The 26303-nt window shown below is 40.7% G+C and overlaps 2 protein-coding genes across 5 annotated transcripts; one reads left to right on the plus strand and one right to left on the minus strand.

The window, feature by feature from the left end:
• Window positions 1–4451: 4451 nt before the first annotated feature.
• Window positions 4452–12521, minus strand: zc4h2 (zinc finger, C4H2 domain containing). Of its 2 annotated transcripts, XM_037077726.1 has the most exons (5): window positions 12345–12508; window positions 11434–11605; window positions 10542–10714; window positions 5556–5718; window positions 4452–5174 (listed from the first exon to the last, which is right to left on the minus strand). In XM_037077726.1, exons 1-5 carry the CDS (start codon window positions 12395–12397, stop codon window positions 5061–5063), a joined length of 675 nt encoding a protein of 224 aa, XP_036933621.1. In that variant the 5' UTR covers window positions 12398–12508; the 3' UTR covers window positions 4452–5060. The 2 variants fall into 2 exon arrangements, with proteins under 2 accessions (XP_036933621.1, XP_036933622.1); XM_037077727.1 differs by lacking the exon at window positions 5556–5718 and having other exon boundaries at window positions 12345–12521.
• Window positions 12522–12913: 392 nt separating this feature from the next.
• Window positions 12914–24010, plus strand: LOC119007810 (moesin-like). 3 transcript variants are annotated; one of them, XM_037077721.1, is made up of 15 exons: window positions 12914–14174; window positions 14639–14686; window positions 14890–14973; window positions 15050–15145; window positions 15334–15456; window positions 16292–16443; window positions 16546–16629; window positions 16720–16866; window positions 17469–17565; window positions 18221–18384; window positions 18530–18660; window positions 18847–19007; window positions 19490–19582; window positions 20846–21109; window positions 23434–24010. In XM_037077721.1, exons 1-15 carry the CDS (start codon window positions 14079–14081, stop codon window positions 23596–23598), a joined length of 1905 nt encoding a protein of 634 aa, XP_036933616.1. In that variant the 5' UTR covers window positions 12914–14078; the 3' UTR covers window positions 23599–24010. The 3 variants fall into 3 exon arrangements, with proteins under 3 accessions (XP_036933616.1, XP_036933617.1, XP_036933619.1); XM_037077722.1 differs by having other exon boundaries at window positions 20876–21109; XM_037077724.1 differs by having other exon boundaries at window positions 12914–14686.
• Window positions 24011–26303: the final 2293 nt, after the last annotated feature.

A 26303-nucleotide genomic window follows, 5' to 3' on the forward strand; every position in this document is an offset into this window, starting at 1 on the left:
TGTGTGTGTGTGCGTGCATGTGTGCGTTAACTGACTGGGGTCAGAGCTCCTTGCTGGGGGTTGGCGGGGGCTAATTTTAGGCCACAGATGGGCCTGGCCAAACTTCCATTCTTGGAGAGTCCTGGCTCTGGTTTATAATTAGAAAAAGTGATACAAGCGCGACACCCTGTCTGTGAGAGGCCGGGCGACTGTCTCTCCCGGTCTCATGAGTGAAAACAAAACAAAACAAAACAAAAAATGAAATGGAGACGTCTCTGTGTTGTAACTCCAGTTTGTGTTTCAGCTCGTCAGACGGGCAGCTCCCCAGTGTGAGCGCTGCTGGTTGATTTGCCGCCTGCGCCCTGGTGTCACCCTGTTTCCCCATGATTCGCACCTATAGGCAGCCATGAGCGTCAGCTGCGGGACAGTCAGCTGTTCCTCTGCCCAAACCCACCCGTCTTCATACTGTCCCCTTGTTTGGGAGGGAGGCTCTGACTAACCACATTTTTTCAGCAGATGGCACGAGAGTCCAAATTCCTGGCATGGTACGAACACACGAGGGGACATCATTTATTCATCCACAGACGCGGAACAATCAAATGTGGGTGACTGAGCTTTTGCTTTTAATACCAATTTCCCGATTGCTGAATGTGAAAGTGAATGTGCTGTGCTGTAAATTCACTTAACTATCATTGTTACATATTCATTGTCAAGAATTGAACAAGCATCTTTGTTTTGACATTTTCTATAACTTTCTTTATATACCATTTGTGGATATATTCTCATACAATGCAGAAGCGAATGTGATCCAAGCATCCATCCAACAATGCAGTGATATTGCGACTGCACAAAGAGAGAACAAGTAAACTCAGTCCATTACCTTCCCTACGACTGCTGATAATGACCATAACGTACATTTCTTTACATGTAATAGAAAAGGGGGTACAGCCTAAATCAAGTCCATTTTATTTAAACGTTACAAATCACAATGCTCCAGGGGGCTTTACAACCTGCACAACGAACAACGCCCTCTTTCCTCAGATCCTCTGTCCAAGTAAGGGAAAACTCAGCCCCTCCAAAGAACCCTTCCAGCAGCGGAGAGACTGACAGAAACCTCCCACAGAGAGCCACAGATCAGGAATGCTTCGGAGTGCACATATTGTTTTTTTGTTTTGTTTTGTTTTTGTTTGTTTTTTTGTCGAAATGATACACAAGTTGTTTTAATCACCTGTGTTCAGCACATTTCTTTGGTTCGTTTTCACACATTGTTGCTGTTGGATTTACTGGTCTTGTGATCCTTGTCACCTTCACATGCGATTAATACGTATAATTAAACCAAATTATTAAATAAATACATATGCACATATTATGTACTTTAGCCACAGTTGTGTGTGTCACTTTACATTGCACTGTACACCCAGCATTCATTCATTTATTTATTTATTTATTTACAATGCAGTAAAAGTGATCAACATACACATATGATTTAGCACAGTACAAGGGGTATTGTTATTAAGAAAAGACAATGAACAAACAGGGTTGGAGAGAGAACAACCAAACGAACAAACCAAAAGCAATGCCAAAAAAGGGGGAGAGTAAAACCATTTCAATGCAATTAGACACATAAATAAAGGGCATACAGTTTTGCTTATACTTAATGAATACATATAGCTAAATATTTCCTATATGTAATGTATTTTTGTTGGATTAAGCTACAGTCTTGTGTGTCACATCAACATGTTTTTTGTTTGTTTTTTTTTCTTAATTCAGAATGCAATACAAGTGACGAAAACACACATATTTGACAAAGCACAGTACAAGGGGGACTAGACAAGACCAGTAAGAAAAGAGAATAGACAAAGTGTGAAAGGATGGAAGAGAGAATGCCACAACAGCAACAAAACATACAAAACTACAGCAAAGAGACAGGGAGAAAAATCAAATGCATACATAAAAAATGGTGCAATGTTTGGTTTATATTTTTTTTAATACAAATATGATTGAATGTCTAATATATGTACACACATAGCGTACATAAATAAAAGTCGCTCAGCATAAAATAATACGCCCGTGTTGTGCCTGATGTTCCCCTGTCGGCCACCAGATGGCGGTAGTGGCGCGCTGATGGCAGGAAGTGGCGCTGTAGTAACAGTAAAAGAAGCGTAAACAGACTGGCGAGGGGAAAATCAATGGTTGACTTTGGTCTTTACTAAGTTAGGTTTTCTTTTCACTCCTACATGCTTGACTAGGCTAAAAAGGAACGGGCTGGTAACGATACTCGTGGTTAATTTCCCTTTACAACACTGGACCACCGTTTAATTTCCAGGCTGCGTCACTGAGTAAATAATAACATCTGCTCCGGGATTCAGTCTCTCCACAGCGTGAGCGGTCAGGTGCTGTGTGTGTAGTTTAAAATGGAGGAGGAGGAGGAGGTGGCCCGAGCTAATCACTGCAGAGAAATGATTTCTCTTGTCCGGAGCAAACAGCAGCACCTCGAGTCCACTATGGAGACCAGGAGACTCGCACACAAAGGAACCGGAGGGAGGAAGAGGAGCGAGCGTGACAGACGAGAGAGGGACCAGAACTCCCCCGGTCGCAAATGTCAAGGTCCCGAAGTCCAGCCCGTCCCTCCTCAGCTCATCTCACTGCTGAGGCTCAAGACTTTCAAGGAGGACATGAGACGGGTCAGGAGGGGAAAACAACAACAACAACAACAACAACAACAACAACACATCTATTCTTAGGCAGTTCTTACACGAAGTCGTCAAAGTGTGATTAAAGACGTCGCCATATATTTCTCTAAACATGTTCATGAGTTTGTGTATTTCTTTCTCTTTTCTTTTCTTTTTTTCTTTTTTTTTGGCAGGCAGCGGAGGTGGAGCTCCACGACCCCGCCGTGTGCTGTGTGTGTGAGAAGGAACAGGCTTCTCTGGCCTTGAAGAGTTTTATCAGGAGGAAGACGACACAACTGCGGTACCAGTCACTGAAGGCCAGACTAAACACGCACTTGAGCTCTGGAGGAGGAGGAAGGGCAGCAGGGACGCAAAAAGTTATTAGTCTCAACTGACAACTAATATGAGCATCTATCCGGCTGATCGCCCAGACTTTTTACAGGATTTAAAGTGTTCTCTCTGCTATAGGAGGGTGCACGTCGGGAGAGTAGGTGCAGCGTCTCCCAGAGACCTTCATGACGCCTCTCACTAAATTCGGCTGCACTATCTGAATGCAACTAAGTACATTTATTCAAGTACAGTACAATTTTTTGTGGGTTACTGTAACTTTACTTGAGTATTTCCATTTGATGATTCTCTGCCCCACTACACCATAAATGCAGATGATGTACTTTTTACTCCCATTGTAATCATTTGACAGGTTTAATTACTGGTTACTTTGCAGGTTGAGATTATTAAAGGTGCACTGCATAGTTTTTGGGAAGACATTTTTACAAGACATTTTCTTTGACTGATTATTTACTTTTTTTAATGTCTCAAGAAACTAAAAATATACAAACTGTCTTTGTTTTCATTGCTGAATACACTGAATTAACAAACTGACCTTAAAGGAGAACACAGTTTCACCTGGTCTTACTTTGTTTATATGTGGCGGACCCTGCCACCTTTCTTAGCTTCAAACAGTGTTCCCGGGACCTGATTTTCCTCTGAGAACAGTTTGTTGATTAGATTATGGAAAAAATAAATATTTCTGAGTTTATTACCTCGAAAATTTTCAGTTTCAGTTTCTTCTCGAAAGCTACTATATAGTGTACCCTGTAAGGCAAAAATAATTGCAGAATAATTATTTTTACTTTTGGTAATTCAAGTGAAGTTTGACACCAGTAATATAGTTTTAATTTTCTTTAGAAAAAAAAAAAAAACTTTTACTGGTAACAGTATTTCAACATTACATCATTCATACTTTTACCAAAGTATCAAGTATAGTAGTATAGATCTGAGTGCTTCCACCACTGATTATTTCCTCCGGACTCAAGCTAGTCTCTCTGTTGGGAGAGTGTAGGCTCTTTGACAATGCTCCTCACTGGATTTGGGAGGAACTACTTGGTGGACACATGCGGGTCACAGCAACCTGGGGTTGCTGTAGCAACGACTCAGGAACGTGGAGTTGCCCTGGCAACAGATGAAATGAGGGGTTACCCTGACAAAAACACTATAGGAACTAATTTAGCAAGCCCTTGCTGTCCTTTTTCAGACAGATAGCTGCAGACATGACGGGCACAGTATTAATTCAGTGAAAGGGACAATGTTGTGGTGGAGTCAAACATATAACTACTCTCTTTACTCTCTTTATTTTGACACAGACTACACCCACCCATTTGCCCAGCAAACATTGATCCATATGCTGCTGGCGGTGTCCTTGTTCAGCCTGCTCAGCTGCAGCTGTGTTGATGTTCACACAGCTAAAAACACAACAAATGCCTAGCCTTTGTTTTAAGTGTAAAAAAACAACATGCTAACAAGGTTTGTACAAAACAGCAATTTATTTTCTCATCACTGTATTAAAATTAAACACACAACACAAATGAGTCTGGCATTTTTTCCCTCCTTTGTGGTCACTTGAACACTGTAAACATTAAAATAACATGTTTAATTTAACTTTGCAATTAAACCTATCTTATATTGGCAAAAAATACACAACAGATATCCATGGAAGCAAGCATGCATTGCAAATTAATGTAGAAAGTACAGTACAATATCTAAGGCAACAAACCATAGCAACATGGGCAAAAGTATTTAGACCAATGTTTCTTTTGTTGCATTAATTCAGCTACATGGTTAGGGGCTAGTAAACCTACTATAGGAGTCATACATTTACATATAACACATCCAAAGCACTGATTAAAACAAACAACAGGATGACATATCCAGATTCTCTATCAATCACTGACAGTTTATGAAAAAGGTACTAAGACAATTTGTTAAAGTGGGGACTGTTTGTGGAAATTGTCCAGTAGCACAAATCTGTTACTTCAGCCATATATTCCTTAATGTAAATGGCTGATCTGAGATCACTGTATCGGACTAGGTCCCTTTTAAATGGTACTTCAGCTGCAGGCAGGGTAGGATCTACTCATCTGGCTTCCTCTTGGGCTTCTTTGGGTTGCGGGAGCGGCTCTTGGCCTTGCACAGCGGGCAGATGGGAGCATTACGATGAATCTGCTGGTGGCAGGACAAGCAGGCCTGGGGAGAGGGGGAGGGGAATTATGTCGTATTATGTCCTTCTTGCTGTGCTATAAAGGTAAATAAGGAGATCAGTCAGGTTGTATCTGGGCGTGTTTGACTAAGCATTATCTTTTATTTATTCAAGCATCTTAATGGTGGTGTTTGGGATTGTTTGCTTACCATTTTCTCCAAATATGGTCTGATGAGGAGCCAATTAATATAGTGGATATTCAAAGTGCTTTTTCATTAATAACAAATAAGCAACAATGTGCAGCTTGATTCACTGTAACTTTGTCCTTAATTGAAAACAGTGGCTCTTCTGTTAGGTCAGCCCATCCACCATGAAACTAGAAAAATACAATATTTAGTCACGTCACATCCCATCAGTAAGACCAATACCTTCATCGGTGGTGGTTGCTGTCTAAAGGTGGCTGTCTGGCGTGCATCTTGCTTCCTGGACACCTGAAGCTGCTGAGCTGCCGCTGCAGCGGCAGCAAGAGATTCTGGAATGGCAGGCTCATGTGGCTCTTTCTGCCACTCAGCCTTCTGCTTCTCAAAGTAACTGTTGAAAATGAAGAAAGAGAGGAACCAGGCTAGCGGTGAAACTCATTTAGAGGTTATGAATCATGTCACAGTCGAGATTATCCCATCAACATGTCTCTCAAAATGTGGAGTGGCAAAAACAAATACAAAGGAGACATAAATTAGAATAGAACATTGTAGTCAGTCGCACACATTCTCTTTTTTAGGTAAAAAAAAAAAAAGTATAGTGATTGTGAGAGTGTTTGTCTGCATGCATGTGAATGTGTGTGGGCAGGGGAGGGCTGGGAAAGAAATTTGGCCTTGGACTTTATGCCTGACTGGCCCATTTTCAAATGTGAAAAAAGTGATATCCAATTTCTTTACGCTCTCTGGTTTCTCTCAAAATAGGTTTGTGATAGAGTTGAGCATTCTTAGAACAAATTTAATGGGTTGTATTTCCTGTAGCCATGATCCACCAAAGCCTCAAACACACCAATATTACAAATAATACACATTTATATGACATGGATTCTGTCTCATTCCTGCTTTCATATGATATTTTAGACACATTTTTTGCTATTACTGAGGTGTAGAGTGCTCATTCTTATGCTGGTATATCACTCAGAGTAAAATGTGCGAACTCCCCACAAGCCTGTGAGGTTTGATTTAATTTTCGACAAGCCTGCTGGATTACACCTTGTAAAACAATTACAGTGTTCACAATTACTGTTAGGTAAAATTTCCTTATGATTACTTTGCGGGCAGTAAGATGTCGAGGTGATAGTTTTAACATCTCCCCGGACATTATCATAATTTTCTCTCTGTGATGAGTTCTGTTTTCTGTTTTCTAAGAATAACCACTGAAGACCGACAGAGATAAGACTCAACTTTTTCTAAGTATCTCATAAACTCAAGGAGCACGCCACTGAGAAAGAAAAGAGAGACGACTACCATCTGGTAAGAAATGAACTCATCATCTGAGCTTCCACTCAGTGTGCAGCCGAACTGAGAACCCGGCCTGCCAACAATGCTGTCAGCGTGTAGAGCAGCAGCGGCACACTGCCTTACAAATAAAGCTCTTTATTTGTGAGCTAAATTTCAATTTGCAGTAGAGATAATATCCTCACAGTGAAAATGAAAAATTACAATTCAAATCAGAAATTCCCTATCGTCTCTCGACTTGTGGAACATTTCCCAAAAGTGAGCAGGAGAGACGCATCTTGGCAGCTGTACCCACGAGTGACGGACCAGATTAACAACTGGCAGATTCAGTACTGTCGAATTGGGTCTATATTTGATGGAGGAAAAAACTACAATATAAGAAGTATTTTTTCTACAACTATCCCAACCTACTTCAAAACATAAACCTTGGACACACAAAAACACCCCTGATCATAAACAAAACTAATTTGCAACAAGTGTGACCATGTAGGTGCTTGCATGCACAACACTAGACTGGTTTGGTGAATCCATTTGGACATAATGTGTGTTTTGGGCAAAAGGCCACTCCTAATTCCACGCCCCTTTCCCTTAAAGTCCTTGCCAAATCTCAGCCTCTTAGGGCAAATAACTGTTGCCAAAGGGTGGAGAAATTTTTGTGGACTGAGTGAGCAAGCTACAAAACTGCTAAAAATCTGCCATAATTATGCACACATCAAAGCAAACTTTTTAACACCCCTGACCACTTATCATTTATCACACAGGATCCAGGCCAGTAGCACGCTGTACCTTAGCTAAAACCATGAAGTTTTGCAGGTTTTCCTACCCAGCAAAATGTCTGATAAAAGCAAAAAGCAAACAAGACCTGATCGCCTCCTTCTCCTACACCGAGATCAACCCAACTTCCATATTCTAGCACCACCATGTTAGATTAGCTCTGCAGTAAACTGTCCAATTTAATGTCACCCACTGTTGATGGATATCAGACTGCAGTTTGTGCTGAGAGTCCAGCTGTCTGCCCCCCCATCATGTGCCTGCAATTTTTTGGATAACAGGGACATGTTGAGGCTTGATAACCAAATTATTGCTTGTTGGCATTTTTGCCAGTCTCTGTAGACAAAAGAATCTGGACAAATCGAAAGGAAAATTGAGTCTGATCTGAATGTCTGAATAGACATACAGACTTGTGAATCAAGAGTACATCTATCAGATACTTTTTAAGTCTTAAATTATTCAAATGCACTCCACATGACCACCATGACATGTTAAAGAATTTAAAATTAGCTCTTGAGAAACATATTTTCAGTAAATGATGAAAGAGAAAAAGGAACATTGGTATTTTATTAAGACTCAATGCAGCATTTTAACTATTAGTACTTAATAACTACATTTCAGGCACCTCAGTCACATGTTTTCCCACAATATCAAAGATAAGATGATCAACAGATGTCATGTTCAGTTGTTTACACTGGGGCTATGAAAGCTTGGTTATCATTACATAAAGATCAATGACTAAATATTGTAAAATCAGACAAATCAATCAGGTAATTCAGACCAATGAAATGATATTAACTGCTTCATAACCACACTGCCTCAAATTTAGCTTTGCTCCTCCTCACATTCTCTTGAGAATAAGCTCACACTACCCATCATAACATATGACACCCTGGTGACAAAAGAGTCAAGAGCTGCCATTCGCCCTTGACATTTGAGAAGACTGATGTGAACATATGATCCAAAACTTAAAACCCTCGTGACCTACAACCGTCTGTCATTTCAACCACTACCTTCACAGACTTTGATTTAAACCACCCCATGACATTCCTCAATGCCATAATCTCAACTGTCAGTAAAGCTATTTTGTTTGTGTCCTCGTGTTGTTGCACAATGCTACCTTGCTTCCGGGGAAATCTGACATAAGAAATCTCCCAACCTCTCTATTTATATAGTTCACGCTTCAAACATAACAAATTTGCTCATGTCCTCAACTACAACTGATGGAAACTTTGTATCCACAACAAGAGAGTGTGGTTTTGCTACTGACTCATGGATGTTACTGAGATATTTATCTAGCAAGCAGATTACATTCTGTTCTGTGGTTGTGTCTGAACATTTTATGGTTACTTGTGTGCAACCCTTGTGAAAAAAAAGCCTGATGCTTCTGCCACTAAGCTGTAATTCAGCAATTGATAAATTAAACCAAGTGTCCTTCTTAACAGACTGGGGAAATGACTTAATCTTCAGTCAGGTAAAGTTTCTTAGTAGGGCTGTCAACGAATATTCCAAATTCGAATATGTATTCGAACGGAGATTTGATTGTGAAAATGAATATTCATCACAAGCTCTTTGTCTGCAGCATGACAAGAGGCGTGCACAAAGAAACTTGCTTCGTTCACACACAAGGACATGAGACTGATCAGTATTGTTGATGGCACAGGCTTCAGAGAGTTGTCAATAAGTGGAATCGAGGTACCGCACTCCGAGCCCTGGAACAATCACCAATAGCATCGAAGAAATGTATAACACCTATGAACTATGTGTCTTTTTTAGAGGGAATATTCGGACGTCATTTTGGAGCAATTTTGACAGCCCTGTTTCTTACTCCACATTGCATTCCTTGTGCGTCACAGCAAAACAGCACTGCAGCATTATCCTGAACAATTTAAGTACTTGAGGACTTGCTTTAAAACGTCACAAAGCTTCAGGGAAGATTTCAGCTTATAAACGGGTGTAAATATTCTGCTCAAATCTGGACATGCCAGACCAGCTGTATGGAGCCAAATTAAGTGTATTTTCAGTTGTTTTCTTCACGTCCACATCTACTAAAGTTGTTGAGGACGTCGTTTTGCTGTGAGGCTCCATACATATTTTGTGGACAATGCAACGTATCCTTTAAAGGTACACTGTAGGTTGGGGATCAGTGGCTGATTATCTTATGACTAAAATGCTAAATAAAAAAGAAATTGTATAAACAAATTGACCTGAAAGGACAACACAATTTCAAACTGTCTGACTTTGTTTATATTTGTGGGACCCTGCCACCCTTCAAGGTTCAAACAGTGGGAATCTGACTGTCCTCTGAGAACAGCTTGTTTAAGCAACTAAATATTTCTGCACTAGTATTTTTACCTCATTATTATTGTAAATATTAATATTTACATATTAACATATTATATCATATTAATATTATATATTAAGTCTGAGTTTCAATTTCCTCTCTAAAACTACATAGTGCCCCTTTAAAGGACTGCACAGGAATAGGTTTCTTTGATTTGATGGTAATTCGAACATTTTGTGAATGTGTTTCTTCTCTCAAAGTCACTGATTACATGTACTAAAACTCTATGCTTGGACTTTGCTTGAGCTAAATTAATATGAACATAAACAAAATGTACTAATCTACTCACCAACACCTTCTCTACCCCTGCATCACTATATGGACCCAAACAGAAATGTCAACTGTTGCTGCACTCACTCTGTGAAAACTGTACACAAATGCACCTAGAGAGTGACCATGTATATCTTCCACTCTGCCATAAAGACAGTATTTCATATTCACTGTTCAATGTGCTTTTGAATTATAAGACTGTATTATATGATTGTTTATATGATAAAGGCATGATGGCAATGAAGGAAAGTAGCTTGTTGTCTTCAACTGTCTATCTTAAGTAATAATCATCTAGTCAGAAATGTTATGTACAGACTACACTCAATAAGAATTGGTTGTCAAAACCACTATGTTATTATGTTTACTATGTTAATATTATCATATTATCTTATGTGTAACTTTATGAGATCTTAAGATAACATAAACGACTGTTGTAAACACACTGTAAACTTAACAAGGAACATCTCTTCAAAAGAATTTCAGTGTGCCTTGGGGCAGTTTTGTGTGCTTGTGTCTGTTGATGTGTGTATACTGACTCCAGGGACAGCTTCTCCTCCTCTTCGTTCAGGTTAGGGAGTCTGTGTAGGCCTAAAGTCATCCTGAGGGCATCGACGTGCTCCTTCAGAGGTTTGTACTCATCATGCAGGCGGCGAGTCGTTTCTAGCAGTTTATTCAGGTCATTCTCCGACTGCTTGATGGTGCTCTCCATCTGAGGGGGACAGGGGCGGGTATTTTTCGGAACATAATAAATATGCAACATGCTCTGTATGTAATCTACATATACATTATAGATTTTTTTTGCTAATACACAATTATTATAATTGTTATTATCAGTAACAATGATCCTTAAAGGTGCTATTCATAAGAAAAGTAGATTTTTGAGTCCCATCTCATCAAATAATGACACTCTGGGATGGCGGGCTGACCTGTCCTACAATCCCAAAGCATCCATTTTTGACGAGTCAGGAATGAGACACAAAAATCAACCTTTCATACAAATAGCACATTTAATGGAATGAAAACAGGAGGGTTTATGTGGAGTTTTTTTGGCAAGGCATCTAACAAATGCTTTATTATAATTTCAAAAATATAATGTTCTGACAGATATAAAACTTGATGTAAACATGAACTACTTTTATATTATAACAACACTAACACTGCATAATTCAATACCACAGATAAACAAATGTACATGCTGTGAGAATTGACAACTTTCATACGACAATACATCTTGAAAAAAACGGTGTATCACTGCAACCCTTGTGGTTCTAACATGTAATTTTTATCTTTTACACTGAAAATAATAACGGCACAGCATTGCCGTTATGTGCTGTTGCTTCCCTCAGCACTGTTTCTGGATTGTACTGGCCTGAAAGCCAAACTGAGATTTCAGTAACACTTCCTCTTAAAATGGAGCTAGTAACTCACCACATTGATGTCAGCGTGGATGAGCCGCAGCTCTTCCACATGGGCCATTTTCTCTTGCAGGAGCAGGTCCATCTCTTGTTTGTACTCTTTCAGATGCTTCTCCTCAGACTCCAAAGCCTCAAACTCAACCTTCAGACGAGACTTGATCTTCTGCATCTGGACCGTCTTGTTCCTGTAGCCAGTGGCACAGACCACAGAGACAAAGGACACAAGCAGCTGTCAGGTATAATCCCTCACAGAAACTAAAAAAGACAGATATTCCTCTAATAAAAACAACAACATCTAAAATTAAAATACTCTTGTCCAGTCTCCATGCTTTGTTGTGATTTTTCTTTAACACGCTGAACAACTTAATAAACGCTCTCTTACAGTGATTTTAAGGAGGATGACCATTCCCTCAGCTGTGGGTTCACGTGTTTAAGTACACGGGTAAATGTAATCTGTACATCTCTTACACACTTAATACGTGTGACTGCCAAAGACACATCGGGGCAAACACAAACACCCTCCTACTAGCGCCGCTGCGTTCAGTGAGCTGTTGCCAGACCGACAAGCTTGCCAGCTAAGTAGCTAGCTTACCCACGGGAATAATTAGCAGTGCACATCTGGCATTTTGCTGGCACACATCTGGAATGTTGCTGCGTGTCAGATCCGAACCTGCACTTTGAGCACAGCTCGTTTGTATCTGTATTGTTTAACCCGTGGTGGCTGCATACCGAGCCCGTCGGCAACTAGCTTAAAGTAGAACAGCACTATTAACGGCAGGGTCCGCAGCGGACCGGCTAATATTAGCTAGCCCTGTGACAAAAGCGGAGCCAAAGGGGGGTTGTTCCTGGCCGGCTAACGTTAGCTAAGATAACGTTTCTCCGCACGCGTCAAACAGCTGACAGCGATTAATTTCCAGGTCCTACCGTATTTCCAGGATGTTTTCCAACTTGCACATTATTTCTTGCTCGTCCGCCATGGTTTAGCAGTCTCTCGTCGTTCAGTTGAGCAGCGCAGTCACTCGCAGGGCCACGGTGGTCTCCTTGTTGATAAAAACACAATAGCCGGGGTGAGCGCGCACGCGAGCACGCGGCCGCGATGTGAAACCGTTGCTACGTGTAGCAGCTCGAGCACTCCGCGCGCGCGCACACACAGCGTGTTATTAAACTCAAGTAGAAAGTGTAAACATTTACTTTGACCAGCTTTTCATTCATCTACTTTATACGTTTACATTACAGATAAAGGATTTTAAAAAATATTTACAATAGTGATGAGGTTATGAAACAGACACATCAGAAACATTTATGTTTCCAATACCTGATCAAACAAGCTGTTCTCGGTGGAAAATAAGGTCCCAAGAACACTTTGAAGCTAGAAAGGTGGCAGGGCCCGCCAAATATAAAATTGTGTTGTGTGGTTGGTTTGTTTATTCAGTTTATTCACTCGTGAAAACTAAAAGAGTTTGTTTATTTAGTTTTTGTTTAGGTGTAACAAACACATTTTCTCTTCTGATTAAAATGTATTTCCTATGTGGTGCACCTTTAAATCGGCATTTACACAACTTCTCTCCACCTAACCTCAGACTCACTTTTGATTTCTTCGCGGTGGAAGGAGCAGGTCAAGTACAACAAAAATATTATTGTCATATCAAGGAATAGTTGTCTCTAGACCTATGATTGACCTGTCAGGGCTGTGGCTGTGGGGAAAGAAATTGTCTGACATGTAACACTCAAAAATAGCCTCCACTTTTAGGTTATTGATTCTAAAATCAACTGCCCAAAATATGCAAATTTTACATTTTATATGTGAAATATCAGAGTGGACTCCATTTCTAAACTAACATGAGCTGCTGTTGGTTGAGGAGTGGAAAGGGGCCCTGAGACGAGGCCCTAGAGGACGTGCTAAACGTCACATCCTTTCAGCATTTGAGTAGCGTTAAACAGCTTAAAGAAATGGTCCACATGGGGCAACCGAGAGAGATGGGGAAGGTCTAATTTTTCACATTACATTAGAGGCTGCTCAGATATGGCCAAGGAAGTGATTCATTTGCTACAAACTGTTACACAGAGCCCCTTTAATCTTCAAAGTAAATACATGTGGTGCAGTAAATATTGCAATGTTTATGACATACAGTCAAATAGAAGTTTAAAAAAAAAAACTTACCAATGACTCCTCTCACAAGGATTTGTGTTCCTGGCTATGACCCTATAGACAACACAAACACTATATGTGTTGTTAGCATACAAGCCCTCAACCTAAACACCACACCATATGCCATAACAACATATGCTTCAAAAAATGAATTGGTAGGATTATTAGATTAGCAGAAAGTGGTTGTAGAGTTGGTGCTTCCACTGCTACTGGTACGTCAGGTGCTTCTGAGACACTGTCCAGTTGTGGTCCCTTTAAAAATAGATTTGAGAGACAAAGATCCTGGCTGGGTCCAGAATGAGTGACACACAGTCAAAACCAAATCAATAAAAAAAAAGAATAAAAAAAAAATTAAAAAAAAACACTTCACAGAGGATGAAGGCTGCCTCTCTGAACTGTGCGGGCCCCAGGCTGCCATTGGATTAACCAAGAGAAAGAAGTACTTGGGAACAATACAATGGCCCATTCTCACTCACCATAATCCTTGTAGGTATTGCAAGAAGTCTCATATGACTCCACGGAGAAAAGGCTACGACAAGTACCTCTCGGAAGGAGTGTTTCGGCTACAGATAAAAAAATCTTTTAAAAAAATACAAATGTCAACTGTAAGTATTATTTTTTTATGCATCTGTATTTTCTGTGTTTCATATCTAGTACACATGTTTAGTGTGACTGTAGTGGTTTGATTAGAGTTTGTGAACCTGCTCTGTAAAGGCTACGAAGTCAAGTCAAACTTTCTCCTCTTGCTCTTGTACGCTTTCATTGACGCAGTCTGTTGAGCAAAGATTACAGCTGCAGGGGTCGACAATGATTTTGCTGTGATTATTATAACGGAAGTCTATGAGGAATGGAGCCAGCTACTTCTACTCCTCTGCGCTGCTTTTCTTATTCCTGTTGTATACGTCAGTAACTGGAAATATGTGTTTCATGGTTCGAAACTAATGTGCAAGATTAACGCTTAACGGGTGTTACTGTTTTGACCCAGTCGTTAATACTATGCATCAATGAGTGGACCCCATGTTCTCAGTTGAGTCTAAAATCTACTTTGGGCTTCATTTCTTGATTGTAGTCCCCACCAACCTCTTGCGATTGGATGCTCCTGGTTGAACAGAAGAATGTAAGGAACACTCTTTTTGGTCATTTTGCTGTCAAAGAACCAACAAATTGTTTCAAAAGAACAAACAAAATGATCACAGTACACACTTTTTTTTTTCACCCAGCTCTGCATGTTCCTTGAAGCTTCTCCAGCGACACAGATGACTGAACAGCAGCGATTTTCTTTCTCTCCTGTATCTCACCATGAGTGTTTTCCCCCGGCAGATAAATGTCCGAGTTACAACCATGGACGCTGAGCTGGAGTTTGCCATCCTGCCCAGCACGACTGGCAAGCAGCTTTTTGACCAGGTACACTGATCATTACCAATCGAACGTGTGTTTTTAAAAGACAAGCACGCGGTGATTATGTAATGTGTTTGTTTAGATAGTGAAGACGATCGGGCTGAGGGAAACCTGGTTCTTTGGCCTCCAGTACCAGGACAGCAAAGGCTTCTCCACCTGGCTCAAACTGAACAAGAGGGTGAGGAGAATTTTTGTGTCAACTTTCCATCCCACAGGTGACATAGCTTGACTCCCCTGACAGCTAGATTTACGTGAAGATGTCATCATGGTTTTGGTTTTGTTAATGCTGATGATTCACTCCATCGAGGCTAATTAGCACCAATGTCTTTGCTCCGGCTTGCCCTCACTATGGCGTGCCGATCCCAGGTGACAGCTCAAGATGTGAAGAGGGACAACCCTTTGTTGATCAAGTTCAGGGCCAAGTTTTACCCTGAGGATGTCGCCGATGAACTGATCCAGGAGGCGACCCAGCGCCTCTTCTTCCTACAGGTTGGAGATGAGTACATGCACAAGGCCTGTGACATTTTTAAAGGGAATTCTATTGTAAATTTCCACTCCAGAAATGTGCCATAATTAGGGCATAATTGCACACCATTAGCAGAATCGCAATCCATTTATTTGAAGAACACACATTTAAATTCACATTAAGTGGATATCACAATGTAAAAACTTGCTGGCTTAGGCAAGCGTGATACCTTACAGGTGTAATGATAAATAACGAATCCACATCAAAACAAAATGCTGAACCTTTCTTAAAGACCAGTGGGGGTTCCATGATGACTCACCTGGATCTCTCTTGTGTTTTTCATGAGGGATTACTTGTAGACAAAAAATGGATCCAGGTGCTGTGACAGAAGCATCAAAACACGTAACTTAGCACTTCTCTTCGTGTGAGTTCCCTTAAAGGTCCAGTGCATAGGAATTAAGGGGATTCAGGGGTATAAATGGAATATAATATTCATTATTGTGTTTTTACTTGTGTAAATTCACCTGAGACGTAAGTTAGAATGAGCCTTTTTGTCTCTTAAGTCATAGTATTGATCAGAGCCAGTATAAATCTCCTTTGTCCTGTATCCTCTGTTGTCAGACTGACCTTAGTTGGTCTTGGAGGCTCTAGAGAAACTAGCTCCATGGCTGATTAAGTCATGAGCTAATAAGCAGTTATCTAAGTAGCTCACAACAGCCAAGGATAGCTAGCAAAGAGCAGCAGTTTTCCGTTATTCTGGTGATACGCTGCCCCCCTATATTTTTGTTTGGCCATATTCTACAAATGACATATTTAAAGCATTTTTTTAAAAAAAACAAACTTTTTTCTATGTTTCAGGTAAAAGAGTGCATCCTGAATGATGACATATACTGCCCACCTGAGACTGCCGTGCTCTTGGCCTCCTATGCCGTTCAGGTCAAACATGGGGACTACAAGAAAGATTATCATGTACCGGGATACCTCACCAGAGAGAAGATGCTGCCGCAGAGGTGCTGATTCCTGTGGATATTAGTTTTAACCAAAGTTGAACTTGATCCAAGTTTCAGTCATCTGAATTCTAACCGCTGTGTCCTCTTTAATCGTGACACCAGGGTTTTGGAGCAGCACAAGCTGAATAAGAATCAGTGGGAGGAAAGAATACAGGTGTGGCATCAAGAGCACAAGGGAATGCTGAGGTACAGCAGTCTATAACTACCACAAAGTCATCTATGCATTTCTTGCAAACAGGTTTTTTCTCTAGTTCATTAAATTGTCCCACAACACAGAGAAGACGCCATGGTGGAGTACCTGAAGATAGCCCAGGATCTGGAGATGTACGGGGTAAACTATTTCAACATCAAGAACAAAAAAGGATCAGAGCTGTGGCTGGGAGTGGATGCCCTGGGGCTAAACATCTATGACAAAAAGGACAGGTAAGTTACTTTTGAAAATGTACACTAGTGTACACTGTTGTGTTCTCCTGTATGGCAGGCAGTCCTGCAGTGACTTTGGTGATCCCTTAAACATCCCCTCCAGACATGCTTTAAAGTCAGATCAAACTTGAGCTCTGGGAAACTTTCCCCCTTCAGGATAAGAATGTGAGAACAGCCATCTGCACTTCGAAGGTCACACATCCAAATCAAGGAACCATAAACAAAACGTGTTTTAGCAGAGGGCGACTTGAACTTGACTATGAAGTCAAGCTTTTAGTATGTCCAAGACTTTGGTGTGTAAAACGTACATTTTCTGACACAGCTGTACTTGTGTTTATAGTGCTAATTAGCTGGATTTGGCAGGATAACACACCAAAATAAGACGGAGAGGAATGATGTACGTAGGTCATATTAGCATGCTGACATTAGCACTTAGCTGAAAAACACTGCGGTGTCACAACCTCACAGCTCGGTTGTGGACTCTGGTCTGACTTTTCTTTGTGTCATGACCATGTTTTAACTTTTTTGTAAATATTATGATGAACTCTGTAACCGTAAGTACACCAGTGACCATAATGGTTAACCATGCCAATATTTCACAGGATGACCCCAAAGATCGGCTTCCCCTGGAGCGAGATCAGAAATATTTCCTTCAATGACAAGAAGTTCCTCATCAAACCAATCGACAAGAAAGCTCCGGTATGCATTAACCATAATAAATGATCACATTATCACATTAAATGCAGTACATGACTTTTTTTTAAATTTATGGGATATTTGCTATTTTTTCAAACCTAAAGTCAGGCGGCTCGGTGGTATTCTGAACTGTGAGCTTATATTAGTCTCACAAACATTCCATTCATGGATGTTTGTGGATGGGATTAATAAAGTAACTACTCCCTCTGCAGAGCTCAGCATTAAGTAGTACTCATCTCCTCAGCATTAGCAATCTTTATGAAAACATTTTCACAACAACACGCAAGATCCCGAAATATTCTTTGCAGGATCTTTTTCATTATTATTCACTGTAGCTAGAAACAGGAGCTGTGAGAGAATCCCACATCCTCATGGCTGGTGAAATTACCAATTTTGCAGCGCATAAGTTACAGCAAGCAGTGCGATGAGAGCAGCTGCTACTTGATCTCATTCACAAACATGAATTTAGCCTCACACTTGAATTTGGCATCTGACAGCATGCACGGATTTAAGGAAAGCATCCAAGAGCTCAGAAAAATCAATGAAATTCTCCCAGACAAAACTATCCCATGAGACTATTTAAACCCGGCCTTAGCTGTTAAACAGCGCCAAGATGCTAATGGCGTGTGACCACTGACCGCTGATATTTGTGTTAAAGGACTTTGTTTTCTACGTGCCTCGTCTTCGCATCAACAAACGCATCCTGGCCCTTTGTATGGGCAATCATGACCTGTACATGCGCAGACGTAAACCTGACACCATTGAGGTGCAGCAGATGAAGGCACAGGCCAGGGAGGAGAAGAACAAGAGGCAGATGGAGAGGTGAGGAAGAAGGAAAAAAGGCTTTTTTTTTTTCTTTTCTTTTTTTTTACAGTTTATAGTGTGTTCTCTCTGCTTTAAGAAAGAACTGTCAGGAGATATAGCTTTTTTTTTCCAAATGTGTATTTATGCACAATTCTCCTGTCAGGGCTCTGCTCGAAAGTGAGAAAAAGAAGCGAGAAAATGCTGAGAAGGAAACAGAGAAGATTGCTCGTGAGACCATGGAGCTGATGGAGAGATTGAGACAGATTGAAGAGCAGACAAAGAGAGCCCAAGATGGTCTGGCAACTTTCTGAATACAAATGTTCCACAACTTGAGTTTTGTTTCTTCCTGTTTCAGAACATTAAAAGAATGGCTTAGTATACTGACATATTTTAACTTTTAGGATCTCTACGTAGCTAATGCCATATGGGCGTGTGTGTGTCTGGTGGATGTTTTTGCGCACATGTACGTGTGTGTTTCAGAGCTGGCGGAGCAGACTCGCAGGGCTCTTGAGCTGGAGAAGGAGAGAACAATTGCTCAGGAGGAGGCTGAGCGCCTGGACAAGGAACGCAGAGTTGCAGTGGAAGCTAAAGCAGCCCTGCTGTACCATTCTGAGACCCAGATCAAGAACCAGGAAAGCCTGGTACTTATACACACACACACACACACACACACACACACACACATAAACAAACACCTGCATGCTGTGTTTGATTAATTGTAAATGTAGCTGAATATATTTAAATATAAGATGTATTTTCTCCAAACCTATCTACTGTATAACTCTAAAGTCATCATTCAGCAATTATACTTTATTACCATCATCAAGGACTCATTACAATGTACTTATATATATTGATTAAGAACCCTTTAAGGTAGAAAAAACACTGGTAACATATTGACGCACAAGTGATTCACAAATTGAGCTTGATGGTATATTTCAAACAATTAACATTTTTAGCCGATTGAATAGGAAGTCAGTTGACCTGAGATGGTGCGTAGGAACAGACATACAAAGACACACATTCTCTATCTGACACGCCTGTGCACCCGCAGACAGAGCACAATGACCTCAGATCAGGAGCACTCTTAACTGTCTTCCCATTTGTGTGCGTGTGTGTATAGGCCACTGAGCTGGCGGAGCTTACCTCTAAGATCTCCCAGCTGGAAGACGCCAAGAAGAAAAAGGACGAGGAGGCACAGAGATGGCAGAAAAGGGTGAGAATTAATGAAAGAGAGAGCATGAGAGAGATAAAAGGTGAATCAAACATGAGCAAAGAGCCATGTCTGACACTACTAAGTATTCGACTCTGGTGAAATAGAAAGTGAGATGCCAGCCACAGACAAGTATATCACCCAGCTTTCAAGCTGTGATTATATGTTACACTGCACTGTCACATATAGCAGACCTCAACTCTGTGAAGCCGTAGTTGGCCGAAAAAAAACTGACATTCTGATGTAAGTATGTGCAGAAATAGTTGGTAATACCCTTGAGCAGATGCAAATAGTTGCATAAAAGTAAGGGGTACTGATTCTAATGCTAAACTTAAGTAGTGTCCCCATTATTTGGTAATGTTGCTGTCTATGATTATTTCTGTTTTCCATCCACCATGGGAGACTGTTGCACATAAAGACAAATCCTTCCAGTTATAGAAAACAACATGTTTAGGACATCAGGCCTTCATTAGTGAGTGATGTATCTTAAAGGGCAACTCAAATTTCACACATTATAGTGTGTTTACAGATCTTGAGGAGTACTTCTGCATATGTGGAAAAACTAAAGCCTTTCAAGACTCCAGCGGAAACTGCAGGTAAAATCTCATAATTTGCCTCCAGTGATGTCATTCAGTGGAAAGTTGGATCATGGGTAATGTGGGCGTCCAGTTTTGCAAAAAAAAAAAAAAAGCTGTGTGGAACAGAAAAGGAGGTATCTCTGCTTCGATTCTGACTGTCGAGTTTAAACCTCCATAATGAGTCCAACAGCGTAACAGGGGCGCAATAGATCAGTGCCCTGCTTTTCAGGACGCGGTGCCTACACTACCCACAATGCACCTTAGCCACTGAGTGAAATCACTGGAGTCAATTTATCAGATCTCATGCAGCCTCTTCTGGAGCGAGAAAAAAGCCTTTAAAACCATTTCTTTTGCTTACATGTAGCAGTACTTCCCAAGACCTTTGAACACACTAATGTGAAATTGGATTAGTTACCCTTTTACCAGGGATATGATTAGACAATATCTTCAGGGAGAGTGAAAAACAGTGCTATTGTCTGTGTATTTTGGGTCAAATATCTCTTTAGATATTACTAAACAGCAGAAGTGCCAGATGTTGCCATGGGTCACCCAGTTATCTTTTATTCTGAAAAAGTACCTTCATTTTTTTCAGTGTTGTGGCTTCATTTAGTCAGAATAGGAGGGTTTTGTCATCATTAAATCACATTTTGGACGAAATCTAGTAGGCTACTTTAATTTCCAACCACAGCACTTCACTGCAAGTCGTCTGTGTCGACAGGCCGTCGTGGTGGAATCCGATTTGGAGCGAACCAAAGAGGAACTGAAGACTAAACTCATGGGTGTCCATATCCAGGAGTCAGTCCACCCTCATATGCACGATCACGACGAGACAGATGAGAGCAGCGCAGAGGCAAGCGCTGAGCTGACTATTCCGGGCATGGTCCGGGATCGCAGCGAGGAGGAGAGAGTAACAGAGGCTCAGAAGAACCAGAGACTGCAGAAAAACCTCAAGGTAAGGTTAATGAAAACAATCAAATTTCCGATTTTGTGGATTCGTTGTTCTCTTGTTCGCCCTCAGGTCAGAGGACATGTATAGCAAGACATTAGCAGTCTTTGGACTGTCCCGGAGCTTTGGAGAGTGCAGACAAGCGAATCAAAAAAAGGTCTTCGATTTTCTTACTCAGTGGTTACGCACTTTGTAAATAAGGAACCATCCTAGCCAAATTCTGAGACCAGAGCATAATTGCCTCTGTCTGCATTTACTAAAACCCAACAAAAATAGAGTGCATTAAAATGAGCTCTCTCATAATACAAATGATCAAACATTTGCATTTGCTCTATGGCATAGCTCTATGACATTCATTGCCTGTTAAAAAGTCACTGCTATATGGGAATTCTGTACTGACATTCATGGTCCCCAGAGGATGACCGCTACTGAGTTGGTTGATCCCCTAACTTTTCATCTAGCATCACAACAAGGTCAACATCTTGTCTGGACAATTACTGGATGTATTCTCACGAAATGCAGAACAGATATATATGGTCCCCTGTCATGGCAACTGAAAATCAGTGCCGATGAGAGCTGGTCAAAACATCAAGTTTGACATAATATTTATTCTCTAGAAGTTCTTTAAGGTCAGTCATCAGCAGATGACGATGATGACTGAAGAGAGGGGGTCACCCTTAAAATACCAAAAAACAATAATCACAATTGTAGCGTAGTAAACAAGATTACATGTGATCTTGCTCCAGAAAATATTCTAATCACCTCCACATCCATCTGAGGGTACACATTAAACTTCATATACACTTCAGCCATTGTTGTGTGTCGCCAACCTAAGGTCAAAACACCACAGAAAGAGGCTTCACTGACCCCCGTTCAGGAAGAACTCCTTAACTAATTTCCTTTTGTTAATTTTCACAACACAGTATACCATACACCTTACATGATTACATCCAGTGCCACCAACAGGTTCCCACATTTTTTTTAAATTGCTTGATATCTACTTGTTGGATAGGCACCAAATTTTGACATTCCCTTGACTTTTCCTCTGAGGCCACCAACAGTTCAAAGATTCCACTTGGCATGGCTTGGTATCTACTTGTTGGATAGGCGCCAAGTTTTGTTCAGACGTTCAACTTTCCCAATTAATTTATTGCACTAACTTTGACTCCCTTGACTTTTTGGCTGATGACACTATGACGTTCACATTCTTGGTCTTGGTCTTTGGTGTTGGATGGATTTTTGTGACCTTTGTAACTGATAGTGAATGTCCCTAGACAGCCTCACAGAACTGCTGTCTGTAGACTCAAAATCTTGCTTCAATCCCTTGATTTAATTCTCCATAACTATTCATAGTAACCGTTTGATTTAGAACATTCAAGGCCTCATAAGTGTGACATGTGTCTAAGTATAGCACGATCAGCCATTGTTGCCGCCACTTCCTTGACCAACCTCATTTTTAAACCAAAGTCAGCACATGTATGCAGGTTTCTTTAGATGTGAGAGAACCAACTAACAATAGGCCATTGATTTCACCATCTGTAAGAATGTTACGGTTGCTTTTTTAAAAATATCTTTTACTCAAGTCTGTCTTTCAAACTCAAAGCTGACTGAACAATGTTCAGGTGTTGCTTGAATGGGGACAGATGGCAAAGTATTCTCTTGCTGCAATCCTTAACTTCAACATGCATCATAGCATGTGCCAGATGTCATGATTCTATTTTAGCGGGAGCTGATTAAATCACACATCGACTGCATAGTCAGTTGACCCAGGAATGAATGTTCCCTTCACCACAAAAGACAAAACCCACATGTTAATGGATGTTTGTGGGATTTTCTGACCAGTCTGAAAGAGGAATTATTATTGCTTACTGCTGTGTGGTGAAATAATTTTAAAGTGTTTTGGCTCATTAGTGGTTTTGTCCATAGTCACAGTCATATAGAGGCTATGACTCCGCTTTAAAGATGGCAGAATAATGGCACCAAAATGTGTGCTTTATGAGGAACTAAGTGCACTCCACATAATCAAACATTGATGCAGGTACAATATAATTTCTTGGGGCTTCATTTAGGTCGCAAATCTAATCCAGACAATCCAGGCCCATTCCAACTGAAATGAAATTGCTGTCTATCTCTCAACCAAAACAAGATATGATGTTGCATAGAGGACTCACCACAAAAATGGACTTAATATCTACGGACAATAGAGTGTCTTCAGATGGGGAGAGAGGGGAGGACAGGGGTGAGGCGAGGGGGGCGAGGCTCCTGAATAGTCTCCGAAAGACTCTCAGGGAAGTAGATTTAATTCACTGTGTGTTTGTGCTCTCTTTCAGTTCCTGAGCACCGAGCTGGCCGGAGCTGTAGACGAGAGCAAAAAGACCCCCAATGACCTGATCCACGCCGAGAATGTGAAGGCGGGCCGTGACAAATACAAGACTTTACGTCAGATTCGTCAGGGCAACACTAAACAACGCATTGATGAATTTGAGTCCATGTGAGAGAGGCTGCTGCGGGCCCAACCAAGACTGAGCACCAGATAAGAGTAGATGACACGTTGAGAGATTTTAGAAGTGTAGGTGTACATTATTGACATAATAGGATGAATATGATGGCAAATGATATTGTTACTGTGCGTTGATGCCTTTAATGTCTGTGATTTTAATGCAGTTTAATCTGGAGACCAGTCAGTGTAGAAAATACATGGTTAATCTCACAGGAACAAAAACATATTCATGGTCTGTTTCAGTGTTGAAAACGTCCATTAACCACACTCTCATTTATGAAAAGTGTCAATCTCAATATGCCAACTAATGAAAACCTTATTAATAGTGATAAATGAACGAAATGACATTAAAGATACTTGTTATTATTCCTTCTAAATGTTCAGTACGACAGAAATAAAATATATACTGAAACACTGTCAGTGTGTTGTGTGTGCATCACTTCCTATATGAACAGAGAAGCATCATCCAATGAGGCCAGCTGTTATTGTTGTTGATTTCTAATAGTCGATATAATATTAATAAACTGGAAACTTAAAGAAAACATTGCCACTTATGTGCTTTATAATCTGATGACTGCATCTCTGCCATGTCACTGCCTCCACCACTGCAAGAAACCAAGCAACCCAGAAACAAACAACAACACTCTTCTTTTAGTCACTTATCACTTGATAGCAGAAAGAAATGTGCCTATCATAAAAAAATGCCCTTAAATAGAATGGGATTTTTTTAATTGTGATGATTGTTGGCTCCACCTTTCTCTTCTTCTCGACATCCTCATCCATCACATGCTGTCCAAAACTACAAACAGATAGTAAAGTGAATAGCGTGAGTATTAGACCACCCAATGACCATCCCTGTACAAGATGTATTTTCCATTTTATTGTGAATATTTTGAGCTGTCTTCCATGTCACCTCTACTTTTTTGTGAATAAGCCTACAAACAAGCTTATTTAAAAAAAGTTGTTTGTAGAGTATTGTTTCCAGCTCGTTAAATACCTGTGCTTTGGGATTGTAGGTCAGTGGTGTCAGTGTCAGTATCTGATGAGATGGGAATGAGACTTAAGGATCTAGTCTCTTACAAGTGTTTACCTTTAAATAAATGTGGTTATTTTGGTTTAGTTTAGTTAGTAACTAAACCAAAATAATAATAATAAAAAAAAAACAACAATCATATTCTAAACAGACAGGGGAGCCTGCTCGTGTGTATACATGGGCATTCATGGCACAAACGATGGTTAAAAACTTTATTTCAGTGTTTAAATTTAAACTTTTCCATATATTTTTCATTAAACATACAAGCTGGTTTAATGTGTGGGAAAAACCACTATAGTGAACAAAATAAACCAACTCTCTCCATTTTCATGACTGGGTAAACTGAATAAATAAACAGAGCAGTTTCATACTGTTTTATTATGTTCATATGTGGTGGACCCTGACATCTTTCTAGCTTCGAACAGTGATCTGAGACCTTATTTTCCTCTGAGAAAAGGTTGTTTATTTAGTTATGGAAAAAGTAAATATTTCAGGGTTTACATAGTGCCCCAGTACAGACACAGTGAAATGATATGATATGTAATACACATATAAATCGAATAATACAGGTTTATACCTTTCCTATAACGCAAGAATGGCGTATGAAATGCAAATACATACACTATAGAACTTTGCCTAACTTCATGATTAGGTGTATATTTACGGTGAGTTATTAGTTTATTCATCTCTAGTTTATAGTTATTTCACTGTTAAACAATGAAATGCTTAAAAAAAAAAACTTGTATTAAAAGATAAAAGATTTTGCCACCTAATCCAAACAAATAGAAAGCAGCATGTCAAAGCAACCTGCTCAGCTGCAGTTAGCTCAGTTAGCTGTGCAGCAAGCAGTCTGGACTGGCAGCTCCGAGTATGCAGGGAAGGTGGGTTTTTTTTTTTTAAATTATAACATGTTAGACATGCTTTATTAAAGGAAAAAATACTTGGACAACAGTGTCAAATTTGATTCACTTTCTGTTCATAGTTGAAGTTTGACAGTCCTAAAGTTGCGGTTAATAAACACTTTGCAGTTCATCTTGAACTTTATTTTGATCCCTTCCTGTTGTAACTGTTAGGGGTTAGGCGCGACCAATGGTTTATGAAGCACCCCCTTGTTTGTTTCCAGTGTTTGTCACCAGTTGCACGTGCGCCACTGTGAGCTCCGTCCTGTGACTGGGCCCTGGACCAGCGGTCAGTCAGGGTGTTGCTGAGCTCCGTGACGCCTGTTGCGCTGGCTATCTCGCGAGACCTTGGGTTTTAGCGTCTGCGGCCATGTAACAGGACGCGCGGCGCTGCTGCGGCTCCAATTGAGATAATAAGTTAAAGTTAGCGCCGTCGTTCAGCTTGTAACCAGGTCACCGTGCCGGAGAGTGCAAAGTCCTCCTCCGTGTTCTCTTACGGTGACTTATGAAGTGAAGGCAGGCGGACTTCGGGCGAACAGAGCGTCTGTGTGAGGAAAACAGCTCACTTTGTAGAAAGTTCGTCAGCGCTTCTTCACAGGCGGAACAGATCGACGGGACGTCCCTTCCCTGTAGCTACTCACGGCGACAACGCCTCTGCGTTTTCCCTCCGCCTAGACACATGAGAGGAGTCTCGTCGTGGTAGGCGTCTTCTCGCCTACAAAAGTGTTGCCTGAGTTGTCCCACCCCTCACCAAAACTCTCACTGAGG

This window comes from Acanthopagrus latus, chromosome 18, assembly GCF_904848185.1.
Source record: "Acanthopagrus latus isolate v.2019 chromosome 18, fAcaLat1.1, whole genome shotgun sequence".
Classification (NCBI taxonomy): domain Eukaryota; kingdom Metazoa; phylum Chordata; class Actinopteri; order Spariformes; family Sparidae; genus Acanthopagrus; species Acanthopagrus latus.

What these genes read in the sequence shown, in the direction of transcription:
- zc4h2 (XM_037077726.1), bottom strand. Translation starts at nt 12,397, where the DNA reads ATGGCGGACGAGCAAGAAATAATGTGCAAGTTGGAAAACATCCTGGAA. An exon ending in TCCACGCTGACATCAATGTG is followed by an intron (nt 10,715 to 11,433) that starts GTGAGTTACTAG and finishes TGTCCCCCTCAG; the next exon opens with ATGGAGAGCACCATCAAGCA. An exon ending in GAGGAGAAGCTGTCCCTGGA is followed by an intron (nt 5,719 to 10,541) that starts GTCAGTATACAC and finishes CATTTTCAACAG; the next exon opens with TTACTTTGAGAAGCAGAAGG.
- LOC119007810 (XM_037077721.1), top strand. Translation starts at nt 14,079, where the DNA reads ATGACTCCACGGAGAAAAGGCTACGACAAGTACCTCTCGGAAGGAGTG. An exon ending in AACAAGAGGCAGATGGAGAG is followed by an intron (nt 18,385 to 18,529) that starts GTGAGGAAGAAG and finishes TTCTCCTGTCAG; the next exon opens with GGCTCTGCTCGAAAGTGAGA. An exon ending in CACAGAGATGGCAGAAAAGG is followed by an intron (nt 19,583 to 20,845) that starts GTGAGAATTAAT and finishes TTCCAACCACAG; the next exon opens with CACTTCACTGCAAGTCGTCT.